The 23,327-nt window shown below is 37.2% G+C and overlaps 3 protein-coding genes across 5 annotated transcripts; 1 reads left to right on the top strand and 2 right to left on the bottom strand.

The window, feature by feature from the left end:
- Positions 1–969: 969 nt before the first annotated feature.
- LOC131933301 (ficolin-2-like) lies at positions 970–4,085 on the bottom strand. 2 transcript variants are annotated; one of them, XM_059290078.1, is made up of 4 exons: positions 3,886–4,085; positions 3,223–3,328; positions 1,503–2,212; positions 970–1,360 (listed from the first exon to the last, which is right to left on the bottom strand). In XM_059290078.1, exons 2-3 carry the CDS (start codon positions 3,314–3,316, stop codon positions 1,512–1,514), a joined length of 795 nt encoding a protein of 264 aa, XP_059146061.1. In that variant the 5' UTR covers positions 3,317–3,328; positions 3,886–4,085; the 3' UTR covers positions 970–1,360; positions 1,503–1,511. The 2 variants fall into 2 exon arrangements, with proteins under 2 accessions (XP_059146061.1, XP_059146062.1); XM_059290079.1 differs by lacking the exon at positions 970–1,360 and having other exon boundaries at positions 1,483–2,212.
- Positions 4,086–5,815: 1,730 nt separating this feature from the next.
- On the top strand, positions 5,816–10,041 carry LOC131933299 (fibrinogen-like protein 1). The gene is made up of 3 exons (XM_059290077.1): positions 5,816–5,907; positions 8,183–8,295; positions 9,416–10,041. The coding sequence occupies exons 1-3, from the start codon at positions 5,816–5,818 to the stop codon at positions 10,039–10,041; spliced, it is 831 nt and encodes a 276-aa protein (XP_059146060.1).
- A 1,103-nt stretch (positions 10,042–11,144) lies between these two features.
- LOC131933297 (uncharacterized) lies at positions 11,145–17,703 on the bottom strand. 2 transcript variants are annotated; one of them, XM_059290075.1, is made up of 7 exons: positions 17,655–17,703; positions 17,264–17,379; positions 14,063–14,142; positions 12,462–12,621; positions 12,152–12,271; positions 11,782–11,882; positions 11,145–11,628 (listed from the first exon to the last, which is right to left on the bottom strand). In XM_059290075.1, exons 1-6 carry the CDS (start codon positions 17,678–17,680, stop codon positions 11,803–11,805), a joined length of 582 nt encoding a protein of 193 aa, XP_059146058.1. In that variant the 5' UTR covers positions 17,681–17,703; the 3' UTR covers positions 11,145–11,628; positions 11,782–11,802. The 2 variants fall into 2 exon arrangements, with proteins under 2 accessions (XP_059146058.1, XP_059146059.1); XM_059290076.1 differs by lacking the exon at positions 17,655–17,703 and adding an exon at positions 17,566–17,652.
- Between the last annotated feature and the right edge of the window lie 5,624 nt (positions 17,704–23,327).

Here is a 23,327-nt window from a genome sequence, read left to right on the forward strand (position 1 = left end):
TTTGATGTTAAGATGGTTCTATATTATTTTAGTAAGATTCAATCAAGCTATGAAGACTAAAATCACGATGTTTGCTAACTGACAAATATCACGCTGTTCGCTTCCTGTATGCAAGAGGTGTCCTTATGATAGACTTATATTTGGTGCTATGTTAAAATACGGAGTAGTTAAACCAGACAGGACCATCTAGGTGGCAGCAACAGAAACCTTGACACAACGATCTGGAAGATAACACTAGGTTTGTGTGACTACATCACTAGCAGACGGTAGAACAACTCACCGGGTGAAACAACTCACCAGGTGAAAACAGCTCACCAGGTGAAAACAGCTCACCCGGTGAAAACAGCTCACCCGGTGAAAACAGCTCACCCGGTGAAAACAGCTCACCCGGTGAAAACAGCTCACCCGGTGAAAACAGCTCACCCGGTGAAAACAGCTCACCCGGTGAAAACAGCTCACCCGGTGAAAACAGCTCACCCGGTGAAAACAGCTCACCCGGTGAAAACAGCTCACCCGGTGAAAACAGCTCACCCGGTGAAAACAGCTCACCCGGTGAAAACAGCTCACCCGGTGAAAACAGCTCACCCGGTGAAAACAGCTCACCCGGTGAAAACAGCTCACCCGGTGAAAACAGCTCACCCGGTGAAAACAGCTCACCCGGTGAAAACAGCTCACCCGGTGAAAACAGCTCACCCGGTGAAAACAGCTCACCCGGTGAAAACAGCTCACCCGGTGAAAACAGCTCACCCGGTGAAAACAGCTCACCAGGTGAAAACAGCTCACCAGGTGAAAACAGCTCACCAGGTGAAAACAGCTCACCAGGTGAAAACAGCTCACCAGGTGAAAACAGCTCACCAGGTGAAAACAGCTCACCAGGTGAAAACAGCTCACCAGGTGAAAACAGCTCACCAGGTGAAAACAGCTCACCAGGTGAAAACAGCTCACCAGGTGAAAACAGCTCACCAGGTGAAAACAGCTCACCAGGTGAAAACAGCTCACCAGGTGAAAACAGCTCACCAGGTGAAAACAGCTCACCAGGTGAAAACAGCTCACTACTAAAACATTATTGCAGCTATGCAATCTTTGAAGATAGTTATTTTAATGATAATAGATAAATTTATTCTTTGCGGTTAATGATAACTAATACACCTATTGAAACTGAAGCTATCTGACTATCTTAGTACATTGTTAATTTTATCTAATACATTATTGGAACTGATGTTATAGTTACAGATTATTAATGGTTACCAAGAAACTTAATACTTCGTTCTATTCTACTGAAAGTTATTTTCGTCTTTAGAGAGATTTAGCGACAACCAAAACATACGACGAATCTTCCTTTTCCTGGAGCTGATTCTACCTTTTGTAAGATTTAGCGACAACCAAAACACTTGATACGACAAATCTTCCTTTTCCTGAAGCTGATTCTACCCTGAGAGAGATTTAGCGACAACCAAAACACTTGATACATCAAATCTTCCTTTCCCTGGAGCCGATTCTACCTTAGATGCCTACAGACAGCCAACACATTTAATACGACGTATCTTCATTTCACTGAAAGTGACGCTCTCCGTGTAGTTGGTCAGCGTCATCCAGTTCAGACCAGTCCCGTAGAGCTTGCTCCCCCACACACCGTTGAGGTGCGCGGTCAGACACTCGTTATACCACCACGCTCCGCGGAAATACTCCGCACAGTTGGCCGGGCCGCATTTGTCGTTGTCCATATCAAAAGTGCTGAACTTCATCCTATCATGAAACTCGATCAAGCTATCCCCTGCGTTGCCCCTATACTCGCCCAGTCGTATCCGATACCCATCTTTCTCACTGCCTAATCGAAAAGACGAATACCTCGCGTAGTAATCGTACTCATTGTATTTCATATCGATCCTTAACTCGTACTCGGCTAAGTTTGTCAGTTCGTGGATCTTTTGATTCCCAAGGTAGAACTCGCCTAGATAGAAGCTGCCGAACCCGTATTTGTATTCTTCCCAGCCGCGGTAGAACTGGATGGTACCGGTGACACGTCGCTGGATGATCAGCCAGCCCCCGCCGTCCGTGTCGACGTCACACATGACCTCGAGTCCCGTGATGAGGATGACCACTGGCCGGACGTTGTGGGTGGACCGGATGTACTCACAGCCGTAGGGCAACTTGCTGGGGGAGAAGCCGAGGCCGTTGTTGTCGGGGTGGATGGAGACTCCAGTCTGAGCATCTGAAAGGTCACATGGTGTTTTAGTTCCTAACTTATAGGATTCCAGTCTATCGGAACGTCCCTGAGTCCACCCAGCTATTGTGGGTACCTGACTTACGTTGGGGAAAGTAAAGGGGGCAGAGTGTGGTGCCGACAACACTATCCCTTCATATGGGGTGGTCAAGCAACATATGAACTCTACTTCCTCTGCCCAATGGGTCTAGGTCTAAAGAGGAGTCTTTACTGTATTAGGTTATAAGATGGTCAATGCACGTCATATTTAATACCAGCCTGAACACAAGTCTATATCAGAGCTATAACCATAGCGCTAATATTCTCGCTATGAATCATGTAACATAACCGTAACCTTCTCTTCTAATCAAGATACAGATATTCATCAATATATGCCTCAGTAGAATAATGAACATACGCATGCCAAGCACAATTACAGATGTAGGACTATAGCAGGGAACAAACCAAGGAACAGCATTAATGTATTCATTATGGTTATATCATGGTGAATACAGTACTAATGTATTGATTAAATGGTTATATCATGGTGTATACAGTACTAATGTATTGATTAAATGGTTATATCATGGTGTATACAGTACTAATGTATTCATTAAATGGTTATATCATGGTGAATACAGTACTAATGTATTCATTAAAATGGTGACACATTAGTGACCATAGCGCTAATGTATTCATTGAAGGTCGACACCCTATGGACAACAATACCAATGATTAATTAATTAGTGACATACTAGTGACTACAACACGAATGTATTCATTAAATGGTGACACACAAGTGACTAAAATACTAATGTATTCATTTAATGGTGACATACTGGTGACATATTAGTGACTACAGTACTAATGAATTCATTAAATGGTGACAAACTAGCTTAGAGCAGAACGCTAATGAATGCAAATAGTGATGCACTAATGACGTCAGCATCAATGTAATCATTTAATGGTGACCACTATGTTTGCTTACACATGGCGTGTAATCTAAAAGCATCACTTACATTCTTGCGAGTAGTACCTCAGTTGCGTGTGACCACTGGTCAGAACAAGACAACTGAAGAACCAGACAAGACACGTGATCTCTGCTGGTGCCATTTGTGGTGCGACCTGTCAGAGACAAAAACAACCTCAGTTACATGAAGTAGACGTGTGCTAATACAGTTTAGAGCAGAGGTTAAAAGAGCTCTTAGAGCAAATTTTAGAGCAGAGCTTAGAGCAGAGCTTAGAGCAGAGCTAGGAGCAGAGCTTAAAGAAGAGCTCAGAACAGAGCTTAGGGTAGAGCTTAAGGTAGAGCTAAGAGCAGAGCTTAGAGCAGAGCTTAGAGCAGAGCTTAGAGCAGAGTTTTATTCAAAGTTAAGAAGAGAGCAGAGCAGAGAATATCGCTAACAACGAGCTAAGAGGGAGAGGAGGGGGAGACATTGCCCCGGACGAAACAGAAAAAATGTATAGGCCTACTATCTATATAGAAAATATATATGTTACTGTGTATGCTAAAGTAACCAGTGTCCGCCCTTCCCCTCTCAAAAGTTTCAAGTGTCCCCCATACCTCACTCTCCAGAGAAATAGATCTATGTCTGAATGAATCACTGGTACTTAATCAGCGGATATCAATTAGTATAATTAGATCTAGATCTAGATATCTACTTACGGGACTTACTACTTACCGGGTGAACTATGCCATCAGTTACTGTGGACTAGATGTTGCTGTTCTGTAATAACGATGACTTAACTTTGATAAATTAATTCAAGTGCTGTATATATAGATGGATATAATGAAACTTGCTAGCAGTGTAAGAAAAAAAAATAAACCTACAAGATTAAAAACAAACAAACAAAAAACAACTGAGCTGCCATCGACCCTTTGTTTACATTTATACTATTAATATTTGGAGTTATCTTCCTTACATCTTCCTTTACATAAAACGTCTATAATAGATTGTACATTTTGTTTGAAGAGTATGAAAAAAACAACAATAATCATTTTAAAATACACACTACACAAACACATGCACGCAAGCCCATTCTTAGCAAGTAATTAAAAATCTATTTTTTTGCGATCGCGAGTATTTGGGACTCCTATAATTTAAAGCACTGGCTAAATTATCTAAATATTTTTTAGTTTAATAATTATTCAGTTAATAACTCGAGTAACTTTTTCATATAGTTTTGTCTATATTTTGGCGTCAGTGTCTTCTCGGACCATTTACATAATTTACTAAAAGATCATTTTACGAAGAACTTTTGTTGAGTTATAAAACAATAAGCAATTAAAATAATTTAAAATTACACTTTCTCGTCTAGTCTACAAAACACAGTTTACACAATGTCTAAAAGTCTAAAAGCTAACGTTGGAATGGAAAGTAAAAAAAAAAAAAAAAAAAAAAAAAAAAAGCTAAGTTGCTAAGTTCAACAATTTATTATTTTATTTCAATTTTAACAAAACGATAAGCTCCATTTTTATTGTTTTCAAAATATTTGACAATGCTTGTATTTAAACATGACAATTAGTTCTTTAGAATTAGAGAAGAGATATTGTTTCTAGAATTTTTACACGCGAATTGTATATCTCGGTCACAGTCAAGATACTGTATTCACACAACTGAGAACATTGTTTTACTCAGCAAGACGATCTGCTGCAGACTTTCACAAATATGAAATCGTCCCTCTCCCCCGGGACTAGGCTGAACATAAGATAAATAAAACACCGATCGTATTGATTAAAAAAAAAGACTTTCATATCGGGTTAAATTTTAGTTGGTGTTTTTACGTTTCTATGGACAAAGGCTGAATTTTGTACACGGTAACCTATCTACGTCTATCAGATGACGGATGAGAAGGGGAAAAGTGGCTTTTGTTTTATTCTAGTAAAAACAACCAGCAACCAGTCTGTTTAACCAAAAGTTTAGGTGTCCTAATGTTGGATGTTTGGTTTATGTGCAGACATTTTGAAGACTAAATTTCTCGGAGTCAAAATTTGGGTTGAAATAATTCTACGCTCAACGTACACTAGTTATTTCTGGTAACCTTCAAAGTGTGTCAATTTTCAGGGGAGACAGTTTTTAAACATGTTTTGTTGCAGATTATGTTGAAGAGTTTTATCTTGTAGAGTTGTGTGTATATATATATATATATATGTATATATATATATATATATATATATATATATATATATGACTATTTGTTGTATATTTAATATCGCTTCTAGAGCTATCATTTCTCAGATTCGATGCAACTATTTTATCGATTTGCTAGCCCAAAAGGCTTTTTGAACCTGACGAAGAAGTGAAGTAGAGTTCACCTGTTTCTTTGCACTCGGTAAATGAAGGGATAGTGTGGTCAACAATGTGGTCAGCAATATGCCCAATCGCCTTTATTTTTTCTAACTTGAGTTAGGTACTCATTAGTGCTGGGTGGTCTGAGTGACTTTCTACTGAATTGAGTCCGGATTCGAACGAGAGACTTTCGAGTGAGCAGTCTAGCACTCTACTACTGGGCCATGCCGTCCCCTATTATTTACTTACTTACGAATTATCCGGTTGTCTAAAAATCTTCATGATTCGTTAATTTTCCAGAGTACAGGACTATGAGGTGCCAATGCAACAGAGAGAGAATTGTTTGGTCCCTGACCATAGCCGCTGTGACTCTGGCGATGGTCTTGATGGTCAGTTACTTCAGCCTCAGGTCAGGTAAGTTGTCTGCAGGCTTAACATCCAATCAATCACCTTGATTTTTACAGGAGTGTTTCGATGATCTCCTCTTTGAGACTTTTGCAACATAATTTACATTATCCGCGAAGTACTGAGTCTTCATCTTTTTAGCATTGATTGCTTATATATATATATATATATATATATATATATATATATATATATATATATATATATATATATATATATATATATATAAACAACGATTCATCCGTTGAAATATCTCTTTTTTAAAACATCCCTACATTGAACTCTGATCTACTATATATAGTACTCATAGTACTAGAAACAAAACAAAAACCAAAAACACCTGGATAATCTTTCAACTGGTCTAAAAACCTGTAACGAAATCTAATGCTAATTAATTGTAATGCAATTAAGGTAACGATTTAATTATTTACCAGCATTTGTTTTTAATGTTGTTGTTTACAGTGATTTACCAGCACAGCAAGAAAACCGCCCCAGCCCCACCCGCTGATCTAAACAGCACTATGACGTCATTAATGACGTCTACCCCCACAGCTGATCAGGCACCAGTAACCCCAGGTAAGGGTCAAGACAGTTCAGGTGGAATTCTATTTATAAATAACTGATGACTTCCATTTTAAAAAATACTAATATTGTATGTGGAATCATAGAGCTTATAAGTTTTTAAGAGTTCGAACATAAACAAAGTAGGTTCCACAATAGAGAAGAAACAACCAGATGACGTTTCGAACCTTGGTCTTCGGCTAAATGAAGATTAATATATATATATATATATATATATATATATATATATATATATATATATATATATATATATATATATAAAATATAAAAATACCAATCTTTTTAATACATTTTTTACAGACCTAAAGGCTAAAACCAACATCTAAGGCGGATTCTTTAAAATATTTGTTTCACAGATTTAAAGAAACCAAGAGTTAAAATTTTAGTTTTAAGCTGAAACTTTTTTTATCCAATGACAATTGTTCTGCTTAGTTTTGTTTTCAAGCTCAAATTCATTAGATTTTAGAGTTCTGTTCATGTTAGCTCTGCTTACCTGTTTCACAAGTTACCATACCTGAACAAGATATCATACTCAATACTTATGTTTACCTGTTTTACGTATTAACATACCTGAACAAGGTATCATACTTTAAACACATATGTTTACCTGTTTTACGTCTTACCATACCTGAACAAGGTATCATACACAAACATTAGTTGACCTATTTCACGTGTTACCATACCTGTACAGGTGTCATACAGTACTGACCTACTGTGTAATATTTTCAGGTAACCACACCCAGCAATATTGTAATGTACCTGATGTGGACCCGAACCTCAACAAATGTAAGCCCGTCATTAATTGTTTTAAAAATCAATATCTTCTTAATTCATATTTTACTTGTTTATTGGCGGTATGAAATCATTGTTTACAATGCTCTGCTACAGACAAATTTAGAGTGGTGTAGCGGTAGACCGCGAGCTTGCTAACCTTAAAGTCACGATTCGAGACCGTCGGTTGTTCCAGACCGAACTGCCCCCCCCCCCCCCCACCCTCCCATGTCCAACTATGCACCTGTCTAGCGCAGTGTTTCTTCCAGACTTTTTTCTCCGGGGGGGGGGGGGGGGCACTCAAAATTTTCGGGGGGCGGTAGACTTTCTTCGGGGGGGGGGGGGGGCGGACACTATTAAAAGTATATATTTTCTTTATAAATTATATACATTTCATTTCGTTCGGGGGGGGGGGGGCGGTAGAAGAGATGCCTGGAAGAAACTCTGGTCCAAGGGTTGGTGATGTTGGTTAGAGAAATACTCGATGCTTAACACTGTTTCAGTCTGCCTGGCTAATGATAAAATGTGATCTAGTGATACAAGTGTATACAAGAGAATTTACTATTGCCTTCGCTGTGTTACTAAAAATAACTAATGTATAAATTATCACAAACCTAATAGTAAACTAGCCCCGATCCCTCCCTCCCCGACCCATCCACACCTGCAGATACACTTCGTCCCGTGTTTCTTTCAGACTTTTTATTATCCTGGGGGGGGGGGGGAGGGAGGGGCTGGCACTTAAAAATTTATGTGGGGGCGGACACTGGTAAAAGAGCACCCTGCCCCATCCCCCGAAAAGATGCCCGAAAGAAACTCTGACATTGTCACTCTAGATTAATTGACAGTGTTCAATATAAACTACTTCACTTCAAACAATGTTATTCTAGGCTGACAATGCTAAAATTCCTTTTGATATTTTTTTCCTTGACAGTCCAGCTGACGTCCATGGATTTTCCCTCAGGAGAGATGAAGATGGCAAAGAACAAAAGCTCAAAACAAGGAAATATCAACACCACACAGGGGTCAAAGGTTCAACTAGAAACCGTAAACCGAACGAAAAAATCAACCAATCACTTGGGAATGGGGAACATTACACAAGGACGCAGGGACATGACAAGTGGATTGGAGGGGACGGATGGAAGTCAACAACAAAATAAAACAAAAAAGGCAGATTGTAAGATATTATTTGTTTATTTTTCTGACTTACTTTGGCTTATTTCTTTCTGGCCCCTGGGGAGCAAAGGCTGCAACCACACCTCTCCTGGGGAGCAAAGGGCTGCAACCACACCTCTCCTGGGGAGTAAAGGGGTGCCGTCACACCTCTCCACGGGACTCAGTTTTTTGGGCAGCTCTCTTTGTTTGTACCCACGTAAGCCCGGCAGTCATTGCCTCTTCTTCTACCATTCTTCTCCGGAATTTTCTTGGTCTCTTCCCTTCTCAGAATATGTCCAATCTATCCCCATTTTCGGGCTTTAATCTTCCTTGTCAATTTGGTTTTGTTTTATGTTTCGCCACAAGTCTTTATTTTACATTTTTTTCTAGAAATATGACCTTTAGGATCTCTCATAAATGTATGTTTGTAAAAGACTCCAGCCTGTCTGTATTTGACTCGATAACCCTCCACGTCTCCAAACCGTAAAGCTATAGTGCCTTAACATTTGTGTTAAAAATTTCTTAAAACTTCTTGCTCTGGGGTTACAAGGCTGTGCAACTCCAAATCGTACGCAGTGAGTTGAAAGCACGTCCGGCCTTGTTGATACGGTTTTTATGTCCTCGTCTGTTCATGTTCTACATTTTATTATTGATGCAGTTTTTGTGGCCCTGCCTGACTTGGTTTGGTAACTCACCCAGCCACACTCGATGGAAATAATGAATTTAAGTAGCAGTTTTTTTTTCATGATGTTTAATTTTTTTCTGTTTTTGTTTTCATTTAAAGCAGAAACTATGAAGTTGTAGTCGACTTATTTTTCTTGGGCTGTTTTATTTTATTTTAATCTAGTTTTAAAGTTATTATTTTTTTAAAGCAATTTTTTTTAAAATATTAATACTTTTTAAACAGTTATCTTGGATTTTTAGTGATTAGTGTTTTTGTTTCGAAATGTAAATTTTCGTTAATTAAATCTTATCCAATTTCTCGAATCAATGCTTTCCCATTCTCCGCCAGACAAGGGAAGCGTTGACCCAGAGATCTGTATGCATCTGGATGTGACGTCACCCCGAGTCTGGGTGACCCCTGAAGGCGGCGACAGGGTCATGTGTGACACACAGACAGACGGCGGAGGTTGGATTGTCATACAGCGGAGGACGCATGGCGAAACAAATTTTAACCGCAGCTGGGAGGAGTATAAAGTTGGTTTCAGTGGGGAGAAGGGGGATGAGTTTTATATAGGGAACAAGGTGCTGGAAGCTCTTTCACGGTCGTCTGCTTTAGTCCTGAGAGTTGATCTCATACACAAACGGTTGAAGTATTTCCAGAAGTACAAGGACTTCCGGGTCTCAGACGAGGCCAGAAGTTACAGCCTGTGTGTCGTGGACTGGTCAGGGACTGCCGGTGACGGTCTGACCCCAGGGGACGACCATTGGCAGAGTGTTGTAGCCAGCGTGCCGTTTTCTACCTACGACCACCCCGGTATGTGCAGCTCAAGCGACCAGGGAGGCTGGTGGTCCAAGGGGTGTGATAGCTCCAATCTGAACGGCGAATGGAAGGGGGGCGTCCGGTGGTATCGGCTAACTTCCGGGGATGACGCCATAACGTTTACAGAGATGAAGGTACGGCCTGACACAAACTGATGTCATGTTTGAAATTTGCGCGTTTGACTTTAACGAACTAAATAATAGGCACGAAAAGCTAGTTCCAAATGGTTCCAAAATAGTTGTTGCCAGAAAGCACTATTTTCAACCAAAATGTAAAATTCACAACATTTGAAAAATAAGTACAAAATGGCTTCCAGTTTTACTAAGGCTAGACATAATATTCATAATTAAAAATAATTTTGCTAAAACTTTTATTTTTATTTGGATTAGTAGATTTACGGTGTTGTGGTGATAGGGGATGTTATATTATTTAATGTAAATAAACTACTAGGCTATACCCCATTGACCCTTATTGGGTATTTTATAATGTTGTTGTGACTTTTATTGTTTTACTCTCCCTGGCCATTCCGGTTGGCTTCAAGGAGAGGTTGAGGGCAGTTTTTTGAAAATATCTGAATTGATTAAATAATTCTAAACGGCTTTTCGATGGCTAATATTGGATAAAAATATATAAAAGTGAGTGTAACCGATGCTTCCCAAACGGCTTAAATTTTTACAAATGTAACTGTAATTTTATCGTTTGCCACATTTTAAAAAGATTTTTTCAAAAATTGTGTATGATTACAAAGACTTTTCTGGCCTATTGTTGAGGCGATTTGTGTCTTAAATCGGTGTTTGGGCAGGGTGGTGGCTGCAGACTCTGTGTCTTCTGGACTGACTGCTGCAATTATGTTTTCTCCGGGTCTGGGGTGTTTCTTTTTTCCTCTTTGTGGTTGTTGTTGTCAGTGTTTCTTCCAGACTTTTTTCTCCGGAGGGGGGCACTTAATATTTTCATATTTTCGAGGGGGGGGGGGGGCGGACAACATTTTACGGGGGGGGGGGGGCACTTAATATTTTCATATTTTTGAGGGGGGGCGGACAACATTTTCCGGGGGGGGGGGGAGAGGGGGCGGGCACTGGTAAAAGTATCTGTTTTCTATATAAATTCCATTTCTTTCGGGGGGGGGGGCTAGAAAAATTCTAGAACAACACAAATTCAACACATTATTTTAAGACAACATAGTATCTTCACATCATGGATCAAAAGCATCAGCATAATAACATCAGTGATCTGCTATATTATAATTAACTTAGAAGATATTTTTATGTTATAACACCTAAGTAAAATAGAAACAATCAATTTAAAATATCAACGTTATCATGTTACATCAAAAATTAGTCATACAAAAATAATTAATTTTAAGTACATTATCTCTGGAATAAAGGTTATGCCATAAACGTATCAACTTAAAAGACATTGATATTACAAACCATAATCTTATAATCTATTATTAAGTCAAACAAAACTCCTAAGTGTACAATCAGCTTGTTTAATAAACATAGATTGAATGTACTGCTAGAGAACACAAACATGTGCTTACAATAGCGCGGTAAATAGTACTTTATATTAAAAAATTTAATTGAATCATATAAATTAACCAGGCATACAATTAAGTCAATTTAATGTCCGGTTGCATTCTCACTTGTGGACTTGACCCACGTGCCATATTTAAAACGAATTGGTCTGTTAGAAGTGGTCGAAATTTCACTCGCCAGTGTCGATAAATGACGAAGCATTAAACGCTAAGCACGACAAACAGAGGAAGCAATTTAAATAAAAGCTTGTGAATACTTATTTATTTTTCAAATGAATATCTCGAAGAAAGATTTACATAGTTTACTTATACTTTAACTAAAGTAAATAAGCCCATTTTGAGCATACAAATCTCTACTCACCTTAACTTGATCAATTATTATTCATGGAGCCAAAGAGATTTTTTTTAGTTTACTTTTTATATCCGACTTCAGTTTTTTAGCCTTTTCATCAAACGGTTCCTCTAATATTGATACAAGTATATATATATATATATATATATATATATATATATATATATATATATATATATATATATATATATATATATATATATATATATATTGATTCATTCGTTCATTTGTTTATTTGTTCATTCGTACAGTCGAAAATTTATTTAAGATATTTTCAATAAAACAATTCAATTTGTGTAAAGGCACTGCTTATATAACCAATTAATAGCTGCTGTTTTATACAAAAATAGAACTCATTAAACCTAGATTAGTTACTTACGCGTGAAGTCAAGATAAAGTTCTGAACCAATCAGAAAGTCCAGCCACCCCTGAGGTTTGTAGCCTCGTTCCAATATTAACGGGATTATTTTCCTTTTTTTCTTGTACGCGTATTCAGCTTCTAGATGATTGCGAAAATTTTCAATTGATTAAAATAAAATACATGTTTTTAAAAACGTCCCTAAAAGAGTTTAGTACAAATATATTCACGTCATCACAATTGTGGGAAAACTATTTTTATATTTACACCATCACATAGCCTGACACACGTTGGTGGTTTTAATGAGCAATTAGCATGATTACTGTTTTACCTGAACGACAGTTCTGACTGTTGAAGTAGCTCTCCGACATGCAGATCAGTATTAGATCAGAACCTAGAATTCCTTCTGCCATCGCTTCCAGTGTCGAGCCCTCCATATTGACTTCATCAAACCAGAGACTTATGCCAGCTTCATCAAGCTCATCTCGAATCTAAAACGGTTTAAAACGGTCCGAATAAACTTGAACAGTATAACAATATTATCATCATCCACCGCTGTCAATAATAATTATTTAAATAATATTGTTTCGATTTGTTATCAGAAGAATATGTGACTACAATAAAATAGCAATTAGTAGCGAATTAAACTATGAGCAAACAATGCAATTGCATCTTACCTACCCTTGAGTTTAAAATATAATTTCTATTTCTGTCGGAACAAGTAATTAGTTTATAATATCTCCAAAATAAAGCTATACATTTGAAATGAATGCTGATGGATAAATTTCATACATGAATCCATCACAAGGGATACTTGTCACGTAGACAAAACCTTTCATTGACAACCTAAGTAACACGCTCATCAAAATTAGACTAGATGTGAATATTTCAAGCCTCTATATAGTTCGGTTTAATTTGTCAATCCCATACAAAAAAAATGTATTTGATCACATCACAATAGTTGGACTCAATTTGTTCGAAATAATTAATTTCAAGCAGGCCATTAAAATAAAACTTACAGACAATAAATACTTCAACCTAATTATGATAATGTCTGTTAGAACAAAATGCTATTCACTTACGAGTGATTCGACTAAGAAAATATTTCATAAACTTAAAATATGTATTTTTTTAAATTTTTCGTATACAGAGTATAATGGAAATATTGTAATCGTGTAAAAAATAGAATTTAGACCTCCCTGAATATGTGTACACAATAACTTGAGTACTGTTACAGATAGGTTGACGAAATTTCATATTAAATTTGTATATAAATTTGGAGTTCTGCATCAGATTCTCGGCGATTTCAAAAGCCTATAACTTGAGTGCTGTTTCTGATAGATCTATGCTTTTTCACATATCAGTAAAAGGTCTAATTCTCTATTGTTTTTTTTTCCAAATTTTGAGTAATTTTGTGAAAATTTTGATTTCAATTTTTTTGCACGATTACAATACTCCCTCTATACTTCGTATACGAGTAAGTAATGATAAAAAAACCTGAGATAATTTTAACGGATGTATGCGAGATAAGTCGGCCGATAGGTGCAAATGCCCTTTACAATGTACAGTAATCTCAACAACACTTAGTTCTAGTAACCCTATATCTAATTTATGCCTACACTTTTTTTTACTTATGTCTGCCTACTGACATAAATGTCACCAGTGTTTCTTTCAGACATTTCTCTCAGGCGAGAGGACTCAAAACTTATAGGTGAGGTAGGGGGACTTGGTTAAAGTATGTATTCTCTATATAATTTTTTTTTCTTTTTCGCCTGGGTGGACGTGCTCACACACAAATGCTCGCGCGTACACACACAACTAAAAGAAACTCTGAATGATCAACGTCTATCTAATAACTATAGCTAAACACTAAATCTAATGTTCGTTTGACTTTGTTCTCTTTCTTTAGGAATACACATATGTGCCCAATACCTTGAGTACGATTTCTTTTTGAGCCCAGCTGTAGCTGATCATCACACGCCCACCTGCGTGGCTTCTGGAATTTGTTTTGGCTGGCAAGCAAAAAATCATTACAAAAATGCAGCGTTTATTATTTTTATTTGTTTTAGTTAATTGGTCGGGGTACGTTACCATTGCCTTTTTTCAAGGAATGCCCACACACAGTCTCCAAAACTGGAGAGTTGATTTTTAAATTTCAGGATAGAAGTGAATGGAAAATAAGAACAAATCACACTCGGCGTTTTCGAGTCGGTAAAGCTCAATGTTGCTAAACCGAAAAGTCTCGAGTTCGAACCTTCGGGCAGATGAGGCTTGTTAGCTGGGGACAGCCACTCTACTAGGAGAAACAACTCCAAAATTAAACAACTGCTGTCTTGTAGTTTGTTCTTGGTTGGATAATGGCTATGGAAGCAAATCCAAAAAGAAAAGTAGGCTGAAATCGGAGTCAATGGCCACAATGGCGCATAACCAGTTGACATGTATCCTTAATTGTGTTGGAGGGGGATCCCTTCCAACACTAAAATTAAGAACGAAGAAGAAGAAGAAGACAGATCTTAGAATAGTTAAATGAATGTTTTCCCGTGGAATATTTTTAATCATTGATATAGACAGAATCAAAGTGCTTAGAAATCCAGATTGCTCATACTAGAGATTGCATAATTCCTGAAATCATCCGTTCACAACATGTAAACAGCGCGAACTAAGAAAGTAGTTCTTTATCCCATAAGGAAATAGTTCTTCATCCCACACAAAAAATTGTTCTTCATCCCATAAGGAAATAGTTCTTCATCCCATAAGAAAATAGTTCTTCATCCCATAAGAAAATAGTTCTTCATCCCATAAGAAAATAGTTCTTCATCCCATAAGAAAATAGTTCTTCATCCCATAAGAAAATAGTTCTTCATCCCATAAGAAAATAGTTCTTCATCCCATAAGAAAATAATTCTTCATCCCATAAGAAAATAGTTCTTCATCCCATAAGAAAATAGTTCTTCATCCCATAAGAAAATAGTTCTTCATCCCATAAGAAAATAGTTCTTCATCCCATAAGAAAATAGTTCTTCATCCCATAAGAAAATAGTTCTTCATCCCATAAGAAAATAGTTCTTCATCCCATAAGATGTTTTACCTGATCTTATTCTATCTGATATCTCGTTGATCTCCCACAGAACGCCCTTTGCAGCTCTTTCTATGACTTCATTTTTACTTTTAGATAGTTGTTTGGTAGAAGAAATTTAATATTTTTAGAATCAAGTTTTAGAATCAAGTTGCAGATCCAGAGAATTTGAAAATAATTTGTTGAGTTTAAGGCTACATTTGTATTTATTTTCATCAAGCCTAAGTTATAACCCGATGTTTCACTTTCGTAAGACAAACATTGATCGGCTGTACAGGAACTCCGTGATCGATTTTTGACAGCCCCACTTTATAGTTTTTTTGTTTACAAAACTTTGCAGATCAAGTTTTTAAATAACAATGCAAATTTAAACAATATGACCTAGTTTTTCTTTATTTAGCTTACAATGTGTACAATAAATTATGGCGGCCTATCGAATAGCAGGATGCCATTTTTTTATGTCGCCATCACACGTGAAAACCAAATTGTTTTTGCTTTTTTTTTAAAATTTTTATTTAGTTACCGAAAATATTAAAAACATCAGATACATCCAATCTTTAGTAAAGTCCGAAAAAAACTAGACAGGCAGGATGTTATAACCATATTAATTGTAACTAATTTATGAACCTCTCAAATACCTTTGAGACTTTTCTCGCTGGTGTCCATTGAATAGGCAAGATTTACAGGGGAGAAAACCCCATCAAATGCACTGTGAACGAACCAGTAATTACTTTGTTGAGTTTGAAAATACTTTGACCCGATTGTAAACCGTACACTGGTCATGTAAGTTTGGATTATATCAGACGTAGAGCTTTAACATCCCAAGGTAACTGTATTGTAGAGCTAAATATTTGTAAAATTTAAAAAAAACAACACAAAGCACAGTTTGGCCATACTAACTTTGCTGCTTGCGTCCGCTACTCACTCAGAAATACATCGAGCTTTTATGCAATTTTAAGATCTTTTTTGAGAATATACATATAATTTTAACATACAGCTTCAATTTTAATATAGTTTTTAGCGCAATTTCCATACTGGGGGATTGCGATTATTAACTCGTCATTTCTGGATGGATGGATGGATGTGTGTCCGCAGCTTTACCGAAGCAATATCGAGGACTAGTTCCAAAGCAAATATGCTAAGCAAGTTCCGAGGATGAACATAGGTCAAAAAACATCCCGGAATTCCTTCCTGCATTTCCCGGAAAAGCCAAAAAACCTCGAAAAAATGCAGTTTTTGGTCCATATCTCGGCAACCAGACCACTTAGCGACTTGAAACATTTACCAATCGATTCCTGCCATAATTTAGAACAATATTGCCGAAGAAAGTTTTCAAAAATATATTTCGTTCGGTCACAAATTTTTTTAAAAAATTACATAAACACCTACAAAACGATCGTTCTCCTAGCTTGAACGCACCCCAGCATTGTACGTCTTGTGTTTTGTCCCCGTGTGTGCTTTACGCTACGACAGAGCTATTTTTAGATAACGTAAGGAAATTGCGCTTAAATTGTCACTAGACTTTTTATTAACTTGTTTTTTAAATGTATAAATCCTAACTATTCTTCAAAAACAATTGAAAGCAAAATTGCCCACTCAAAAACTGGAATTGAATCGGACACTGGTAAAAGTATACATTTTCTATACAAACTCTATTTCGAAGAGATGCATGAAAGAAACACAGGTTAACGGAAAAATGCAAAAACCGGAATTCTATAGAATTCACGAAAAGATTCGGCGAAGCACAAAATAAATTAGATTTCATAGTTTGCCCAGGCAAAATATGTGATAAATATATTGTAAGCATTTCCTACTTTGAATAAAAACCGCACGCATTAAACATACAATAAAATTCCTGCACTTCACACATTACCGGTCCATGTATATAGACTAAGATTGTAATGTGTTATATGTTATGAAGAGGGGAGCCAAGAGTATAGGTCTACTACTGACTGACACTTGTAACCTGATTGCAGTTAAGACCTGGGATAAATAAGGACATAACTAGGATTTAACAAGAAACATATTATTACGATAATGCACATAGTTTTATTTACCTTTAGGTTTTACGTTTGGTTTGAGCTGTTTAAAAGCAAAAACGCCTTTCATTGCTGTAGCAGTTCCTGCCAACGAACTTTTATAGTTCGCATACATGATGACTCTTTTTCTCTCGCTGTAAGGAGCAAATTGTAGATTTTGTTATTATTTTAATTTGCATTAACATGCATTGTGACTTTAAATTTAAATTCATAAAGTCATCATGTCGATTTAAGTTGATAAAAGGAAGGTCGACGTTTCTCTGCTCTCCAAGTGTGGTAAAGTCGTGGATGTTAATGAAAACAAAGATATGTCGACTTACTTTTTATCCTCATATGAAAATTTACACAGAAAATTTTACAGTACACGCCATATTAAAAAATCTTCTGAGGTTGATTTCTAAAAGTTTACCTATTTATATGTCTGTGCAAGCGCATAACGAAACAGTCAGTCGAGTATGTACATGGCGGCAACCGGTTAAAAGGTTACGAATTCCGGTTTTGACGTGATTCCCCCAGCCCAAACAAGCTTTACATTTTTTTACAGTATCGAATATATGTTGATTCGTACATTGATCGATAAAGAATAAGTCATTCATTTTATGAATATTAAGTTAAGCTTTACACTTGCTTTGATATACGTTTAGCGTTTTATTATATATATATATATATATATATATATATATATATATATATATATATATATATATATATATATATATATATATATATATATATATACATATATATATATATATATATTTTTTCTATCTATATATATTAAGTAATGTGTGTGTGTTTGTCCATTTGTATGTCTTTATGCATTACTACACCTTTCATGAGATCGCCTTGAAACTGGGGAAGTTGTTGAGAATACTCCTGGGGAGGTATCTGCCCAAAAAATTCAATTTCGCACTGGCGACGCCTCAGCAATGTGCGATTTGGCGCCTCGGGCTATCACGTGAGCGCTATGGCACCAATGTTCGTTTTAAACAGTAAGATAGACTATGCATAAGATGGTGTATTAGAGTCATTCACCAAATTGAATCGGGCGTGTGCAAAATTTCAGCTAAATATCTCAAGTATTGTTTGAGTTATAGTGATTTAACTGGTAAGATTTTGTTAAAAAGTATCATTTTGAGAAAAACGCTACTATGTGAAAAATATACTAAAATTGGAAAAAAACGAGAAAAAAATGAAAACTATACAAAAAAAGTCATTTTTAAAACCTCACAGTTACATAAATTGCATCTGGAGCCTCTTACATAACAATATGAACATCGTTTTAAGTTAGTTTTTAATTTTTATGTTGCCAAATGTTGCTTAATGTAGGTGCATTACGTTATTACTCTAATTAATAAAAAAAAAACTAGCAATACGTAACTAGGCAAAATAATAATACAATAATGTTCAGAATTGTATGTAGTTTCAGAAACAATAGAATTTGAAAAAATCAACATTTCTGACTTAAATATGTAATATGGGGGGTTTAACCTGCCCTTAACAAGTGAAATGTTGAGCTAGAAACTAGATATCGTATTTAAAGATTTGAATCTGAAATTATTTTTTTTATTTTTTTTTATTTTTTTTTTTTTATGGAGAGATGCTAGACAAAAAGTTATAACTTCAAGGGTGAGAACTTTGAAGTTTTAAGATAAATATCAAGGCTAATTTAAATATTAAAGTTACATGATTGTTAAACAATAATTAAGATCGAAATAGTGTTAATGATTGGAATTTGAGATTTAGGCACTTGTTAGAACTTTATTGTTTGAAAAGGTTAAGTTAAATTTAATTTTATAATTGTATTACTTTATAATTATTTTAATTATTTTATAATTATTTTATAGTTGCATTAGACACAACATTCTACAACAATTTGTTACATTATATGAATCTAAACAGAAATATGCAACCGTTTTGTTTTATATGTGTGCAGATCAGTGGCGGAACTAGAAAAAATGGGCCACCCCGCAAAAAAATTTTTTGGGCCCCCCATATATATATATATATATATATATATATATATATATATATATATATATATATATATATATATATATATATATATATAACAAGGTTCGCTCTCAATTTTAAAAAAATTCCATCTGGTACACGATTAAATCAGAGGTTTTCCAACACACGAGCTGGCCCCTTTCTAAATCTAGTCCAACACACCAAACTGAGGCTTTCATCAAAACGTTACTAACCGTGTGCCCTGTTTTCCAGAAGTTGAATTAAATGTTAACAATGTCGGCAGTTCATTTCTTGGATCTTAGGGCGCGGGTTTGTCCACACTACCAACTAGACACGCCAAGGCATGCTGTAAATCCCTCTGCGACGGCCCAGGTGTCAGGGGAGTCACGGGGCTCTTGGAGCTACCGGTTACATTACTGCACGGGTGATGGGTGTGACACATTGTTTCTTCCGGCAGAGCTCCCCCCCCCCCCTCCCCTCCCCCGAAAACAGTCTACCCTGGAAGAAACATTGGTGCGACACCTAATTAGATTTAGTCATCGAGTGTTGTAGCGAGACTTATTCCTAGTGTTGTGGGAACTTTTAAACGACTGTCTGTGGGGGCCAACTTGCTCATATGTGATGCGCTCAGGATGACACTGACGCCGGTTGTATTCAAGTAGTAACCTCATCCGCTTATGCAGGATCACGGGGCGCTAAATCACATATTTCCGTTAGGAGTCCCCACTCAAATATGTACAAATGTTAGGCCTATGACAGAAACCTTTGCGGGGCTGTACTCAACAGCTTCCCAAGTTTTCATGGCGATTGGGTGAATGATGCAGTCAGGGGCGGAACTACAGTGCCGCCAGACCCCGCAATGCGGGGGGGCCCAGACCAACTGGGGGCCCAAAAATCCTGGCTAAATTATTTTTAAAAAATTTAAAAAAAAAAAAAATAGGTGGAGGTCGAGTTATCTTTCTTCTACAGTTACAAACAAACACGATAGTCGGCAAACGTCTTTGAGAAAAATGCACTGACTATAGCTCGAGAGACCGCCAGACATATAGACAACTTCAAAGACGAAGCATCTGAAATTTGACTGTGCCGGTACGCTTTGAAATCGGGCTGGGGAAATGTTGCGGCGAGGCGACTATCCTGGTCTTCTAGACGATCGGAAAAAGTCGGCACTATTGATGTAGATGTTTATCGGCGCTTTCTTGTCCCCTTCCCTTCCCAACTCTCTCCCCCCCTCCCCCCTACCCCTCACTTCTACCCCTCACCACACCCTTACTCTTACAATAAGATGTAATGCATAGATTAACGAACCGTCTATGAACTGTAAACTGACCACTTCTGCACATTTTGTTAAAGACACTAGTCAGTAGTTGTTCATTTACCTGATGAACAGGGGCGGAACTACAGTCCCGCCAGAACCCGCAATGCGCGGGGGGGGGAGGCCGTTTAGGGGCCCACGGCTGACCAAATTTTTTTTTTTTTTAATTTTGAATTTAATTTTTGCCTTAATATTTGGTTTGTAAAAGAAAAACACTGTAGCTGCGGTACGATTATCTTTATTTTACAGTCACTATACCACGCTCTTTCGCAAAAGATAAAATCCATTACACAAACTACAGTGTAAAATATAGGCAACTCTTCAAATTTTGAATGACTTCTTTGACTCGTTGCCCCCCCCCTCCCTTTGATAGCTAAATAGAGGACACGTAACTGTTTGACCGATCCTCCAAAGTATACTGTGGCGGATAGGGCAGGGGATGGGGACCAAAAAGGGGGTTAAAAAATTGTCGACAAATTCTTTACATATTTAAAACAGTTATTTATAGTTGTATTTTTTAACCATCGTCAAGGCCGAGTTCTATTTCCCTACAATCAAACACACGCTGTCGCCGGCAAAATTCTTTTTAAAAAAAACAACAAAGTCCATAGCACGAAAAGCCGCTACATATGAAGTGGGCTTTCAATACTTTCATGATGCGCGGTTCGTTTTTGCGGCATTGGTCGGGGACCCGAAATCCATTGTACATTTTTCAATGTTAATATGTGTTTGTGATAGTGGTTGAATTTGTATCCTGTACTATCTTGTATCGTACAAATAATTTAAAAAAAATAATATAATACTAGAAACTTCAGTTTTATATACGTTTACTTGTTTTTGATTTTACAAGAAATATAGTAAACTTTTAAGGCCTATACTTCAAATTATCTCCCCTGAGTAAGTTTTACAATGGGCGATGCTGACGTACATAGATCAAGGCGTTTTGTTGTCCCTTTCAAGTTTTTTCCCGAGCCGACCCCTATCCCATCCCTCTTTCTCAACCTCACAAGTATCGAGGAGATAAATGTATCGTTTATGAACTACTTCCTAACCGTACGATTCACCACTTCAGCACATTTTGTCAGACACTAGACAGCACTAGATCTAGTCAACACATATTAATTTACTTTCATAGTATTAGGCACATCTAATTCACAAAACAGGGCAGGTAAGATTATTTTTTATATAATTATTTAGAAATTAATTAGAACGTTTAGAATTAATTGAACATTATTAATAGTCATTGAGGTGGGGGTGTGTGAGGGTCTGGCTTTTTGTTAATCCCCCCCTCCCCTAAATCAGAAGGTTATCCAACGCGTGACCTGGCCACATACAGTTGTACATGTGAAAAACATTTTTCTCTCTAATATTATTATGCATTACTGCATCATTCACCCAATCGCCATGAAAACTTGGGAAGCTGTTGAGTACAGCCCCGCAAAGGTTTCTGTCATAGGCCTAACATTTGTACATATTTGAGTGGGGACTCCTAACGGAAATATGTGATTTAGCGCCCCGTGATCCTGCATAAGCGGATGAGGTTACTACTTGAATACAACCGGCGTCAGTGTCATCCTGAGCGCATCACATATGAGCAAGTTGGCCCCCACAGACAGTCGTTTAAAAGTTCCCACAACACTAGGAATAAGTCTCGCTACAACACTCGATGACTAAATCTAATTAGGTGTCGCACCAATGTTTCTTCCAGGGTAGACTGTTTTCGGGGGAGGGGAGGGGGGGGGGAGCTCTGCCGGAAGAAACAATGTGTCACACCCATCACCCGTGCAGTAATGTAACCGGTAGCTCCAAGAGCCCCGTGACTCCCCTGACACCTGGGCCGTCGCAGAGGGATTTACAGCATGCCTTGGCGTGTCTAGTTGGTAGTGTGGACAAACCCGCGCCCTAAGATCCAAGAAATGAACTGCCGACATTGTTAACATTTAATTCAACTTCTGGAAAACAGGGCACACGGTTAGTAACGTTTTGATGAAAGCCTCAGTTTGGTGTGTTGGACTAGATTTAGAAAGGGGCCAGCTCGTGTGTTGGAAAACCTCTGATTTATTCGTGTACCAGATGGAATTTTTTTAAAATTGAGAGCGAACCTTGTTATATATATATATATATATATATATATATATATATATATATATATATATATATATATATATATATATATGGGGGGCCCAAAAAATTTTTTTGCGGGGTGGCCCATTTTTTCTAGTTCCGCCACTGGATGCAGTAATGCATAATAATATTAGAGAGAAAAATGTTTTTCACATGTACAACTGTATGTGGCCAGGTCACGCGTTGGATAACCTTCTGATTTAGGGGAGGGGGGGGGGATTAACAAAAAGCCAGACCCTCACACACCCCCACCTCAATGACTATTAATAATGTTCAATTAATTCTAAACGTTCTAATTAATTTCTAAATAATTATATAAAAAATAATCTTACCTGCCCTGTTTTGTGAATTAGATGTGCCTAATACTATGAAAGTAAATTAATATGTGTTGACTAGATCTAGTGCTGTCTAGTGTCTGACAAAATGTGCTGAAGTGGTGAATCGTACGGTTAGGAAGTAGTTCATAAACGATACATTTATCTCCTCGATACTTGTGAGGTTGAGAAAGAGGGATGGGATAGGGGTCGGCTCGGGAAAAAAACTTGAAAGGGACAACAAAACGCCTTGATCTATGTACGTCAGCATCGCCCATTGTAAAACTTACTCAGGGGAGATAATTTGAAGTATAGGCCTTAAAAGTTTACTATATTTCTTGTAAAATCAAAAACA

This window comes from Physella acuta, unplaced genomic scaffold (assembly GCF_028476545.2).
Source record: "Physella acuta isolate Inbredline_101_S28 unplaced genomic scaffold, ASM2847654v3 ptg002444l, whole genome shotgun sequence".
NCBI classification, from domain to species: Eukaryota; Metazoa; Mollusca; class Gastropoda; family Physidae; genus Physella; species Physella acuta.

Excerpts from the sequence above, each read along its gene's own strand:
- LOC131933301 (XM_059290078.1), bottom strand. The coding sequence starts at position 3,316 with ATGGCACCAGCAGAGATCACGTGTCTTGTCTGGTTCTTCAGTTGTCTT. Across the intron at positions 2,213-3,222 it reads GAGGTACTACTCGCAAGAAT|ATGCTCAGACTGGAGTCTCC; the intron begins GTAAGTGATGCT and ends GTGACCTTTCAG.
- LOC131933299 (XM_059290077.1), top strand. The coding sequence starts at position 5,816 with ATGCAACAGAGAGAGAATTGTTTGGTCCCTGACCATAGCCGCTGTGAC. Across the intron at positions 5,908-8,182 it reads TTACTTCAGCCTCAGGTCAG|TCCAGCTGACGTCCATGGAT; the intron begins GTAAGTTGTCTG and ends TTTCCTTGACAG. Across the intron at positions 8,296-9,415 it reads CAAAGGTTCAACTAGAAACC|ACAAGGGAAGCGTTGACCCA; the intron begins GTAAACCGAACG and ends ATTCTCCGCCAG.
- LOC131933297 (XM_059290075.1), bottom strand. The coding sequence starts at position 17,680 with ATGCGCTTGCACAGACATATAAATAG. Across the intron at positions 17,380-17,654 it reads TTGCACAGACATATAAATAG|CGAGAGAAAAAGAGTCATCA; the intron begins GTAAACTTTTAG and ends TGCTCCTTACAG. Across the intron at positions 14,143-17,263 it reads ACCAAACGTAAAACCTAAAG|CCAAAACAAATTCCAGAAGC; the intron begins GTAAATAAAACT and ends TTTGCTTGCCAG.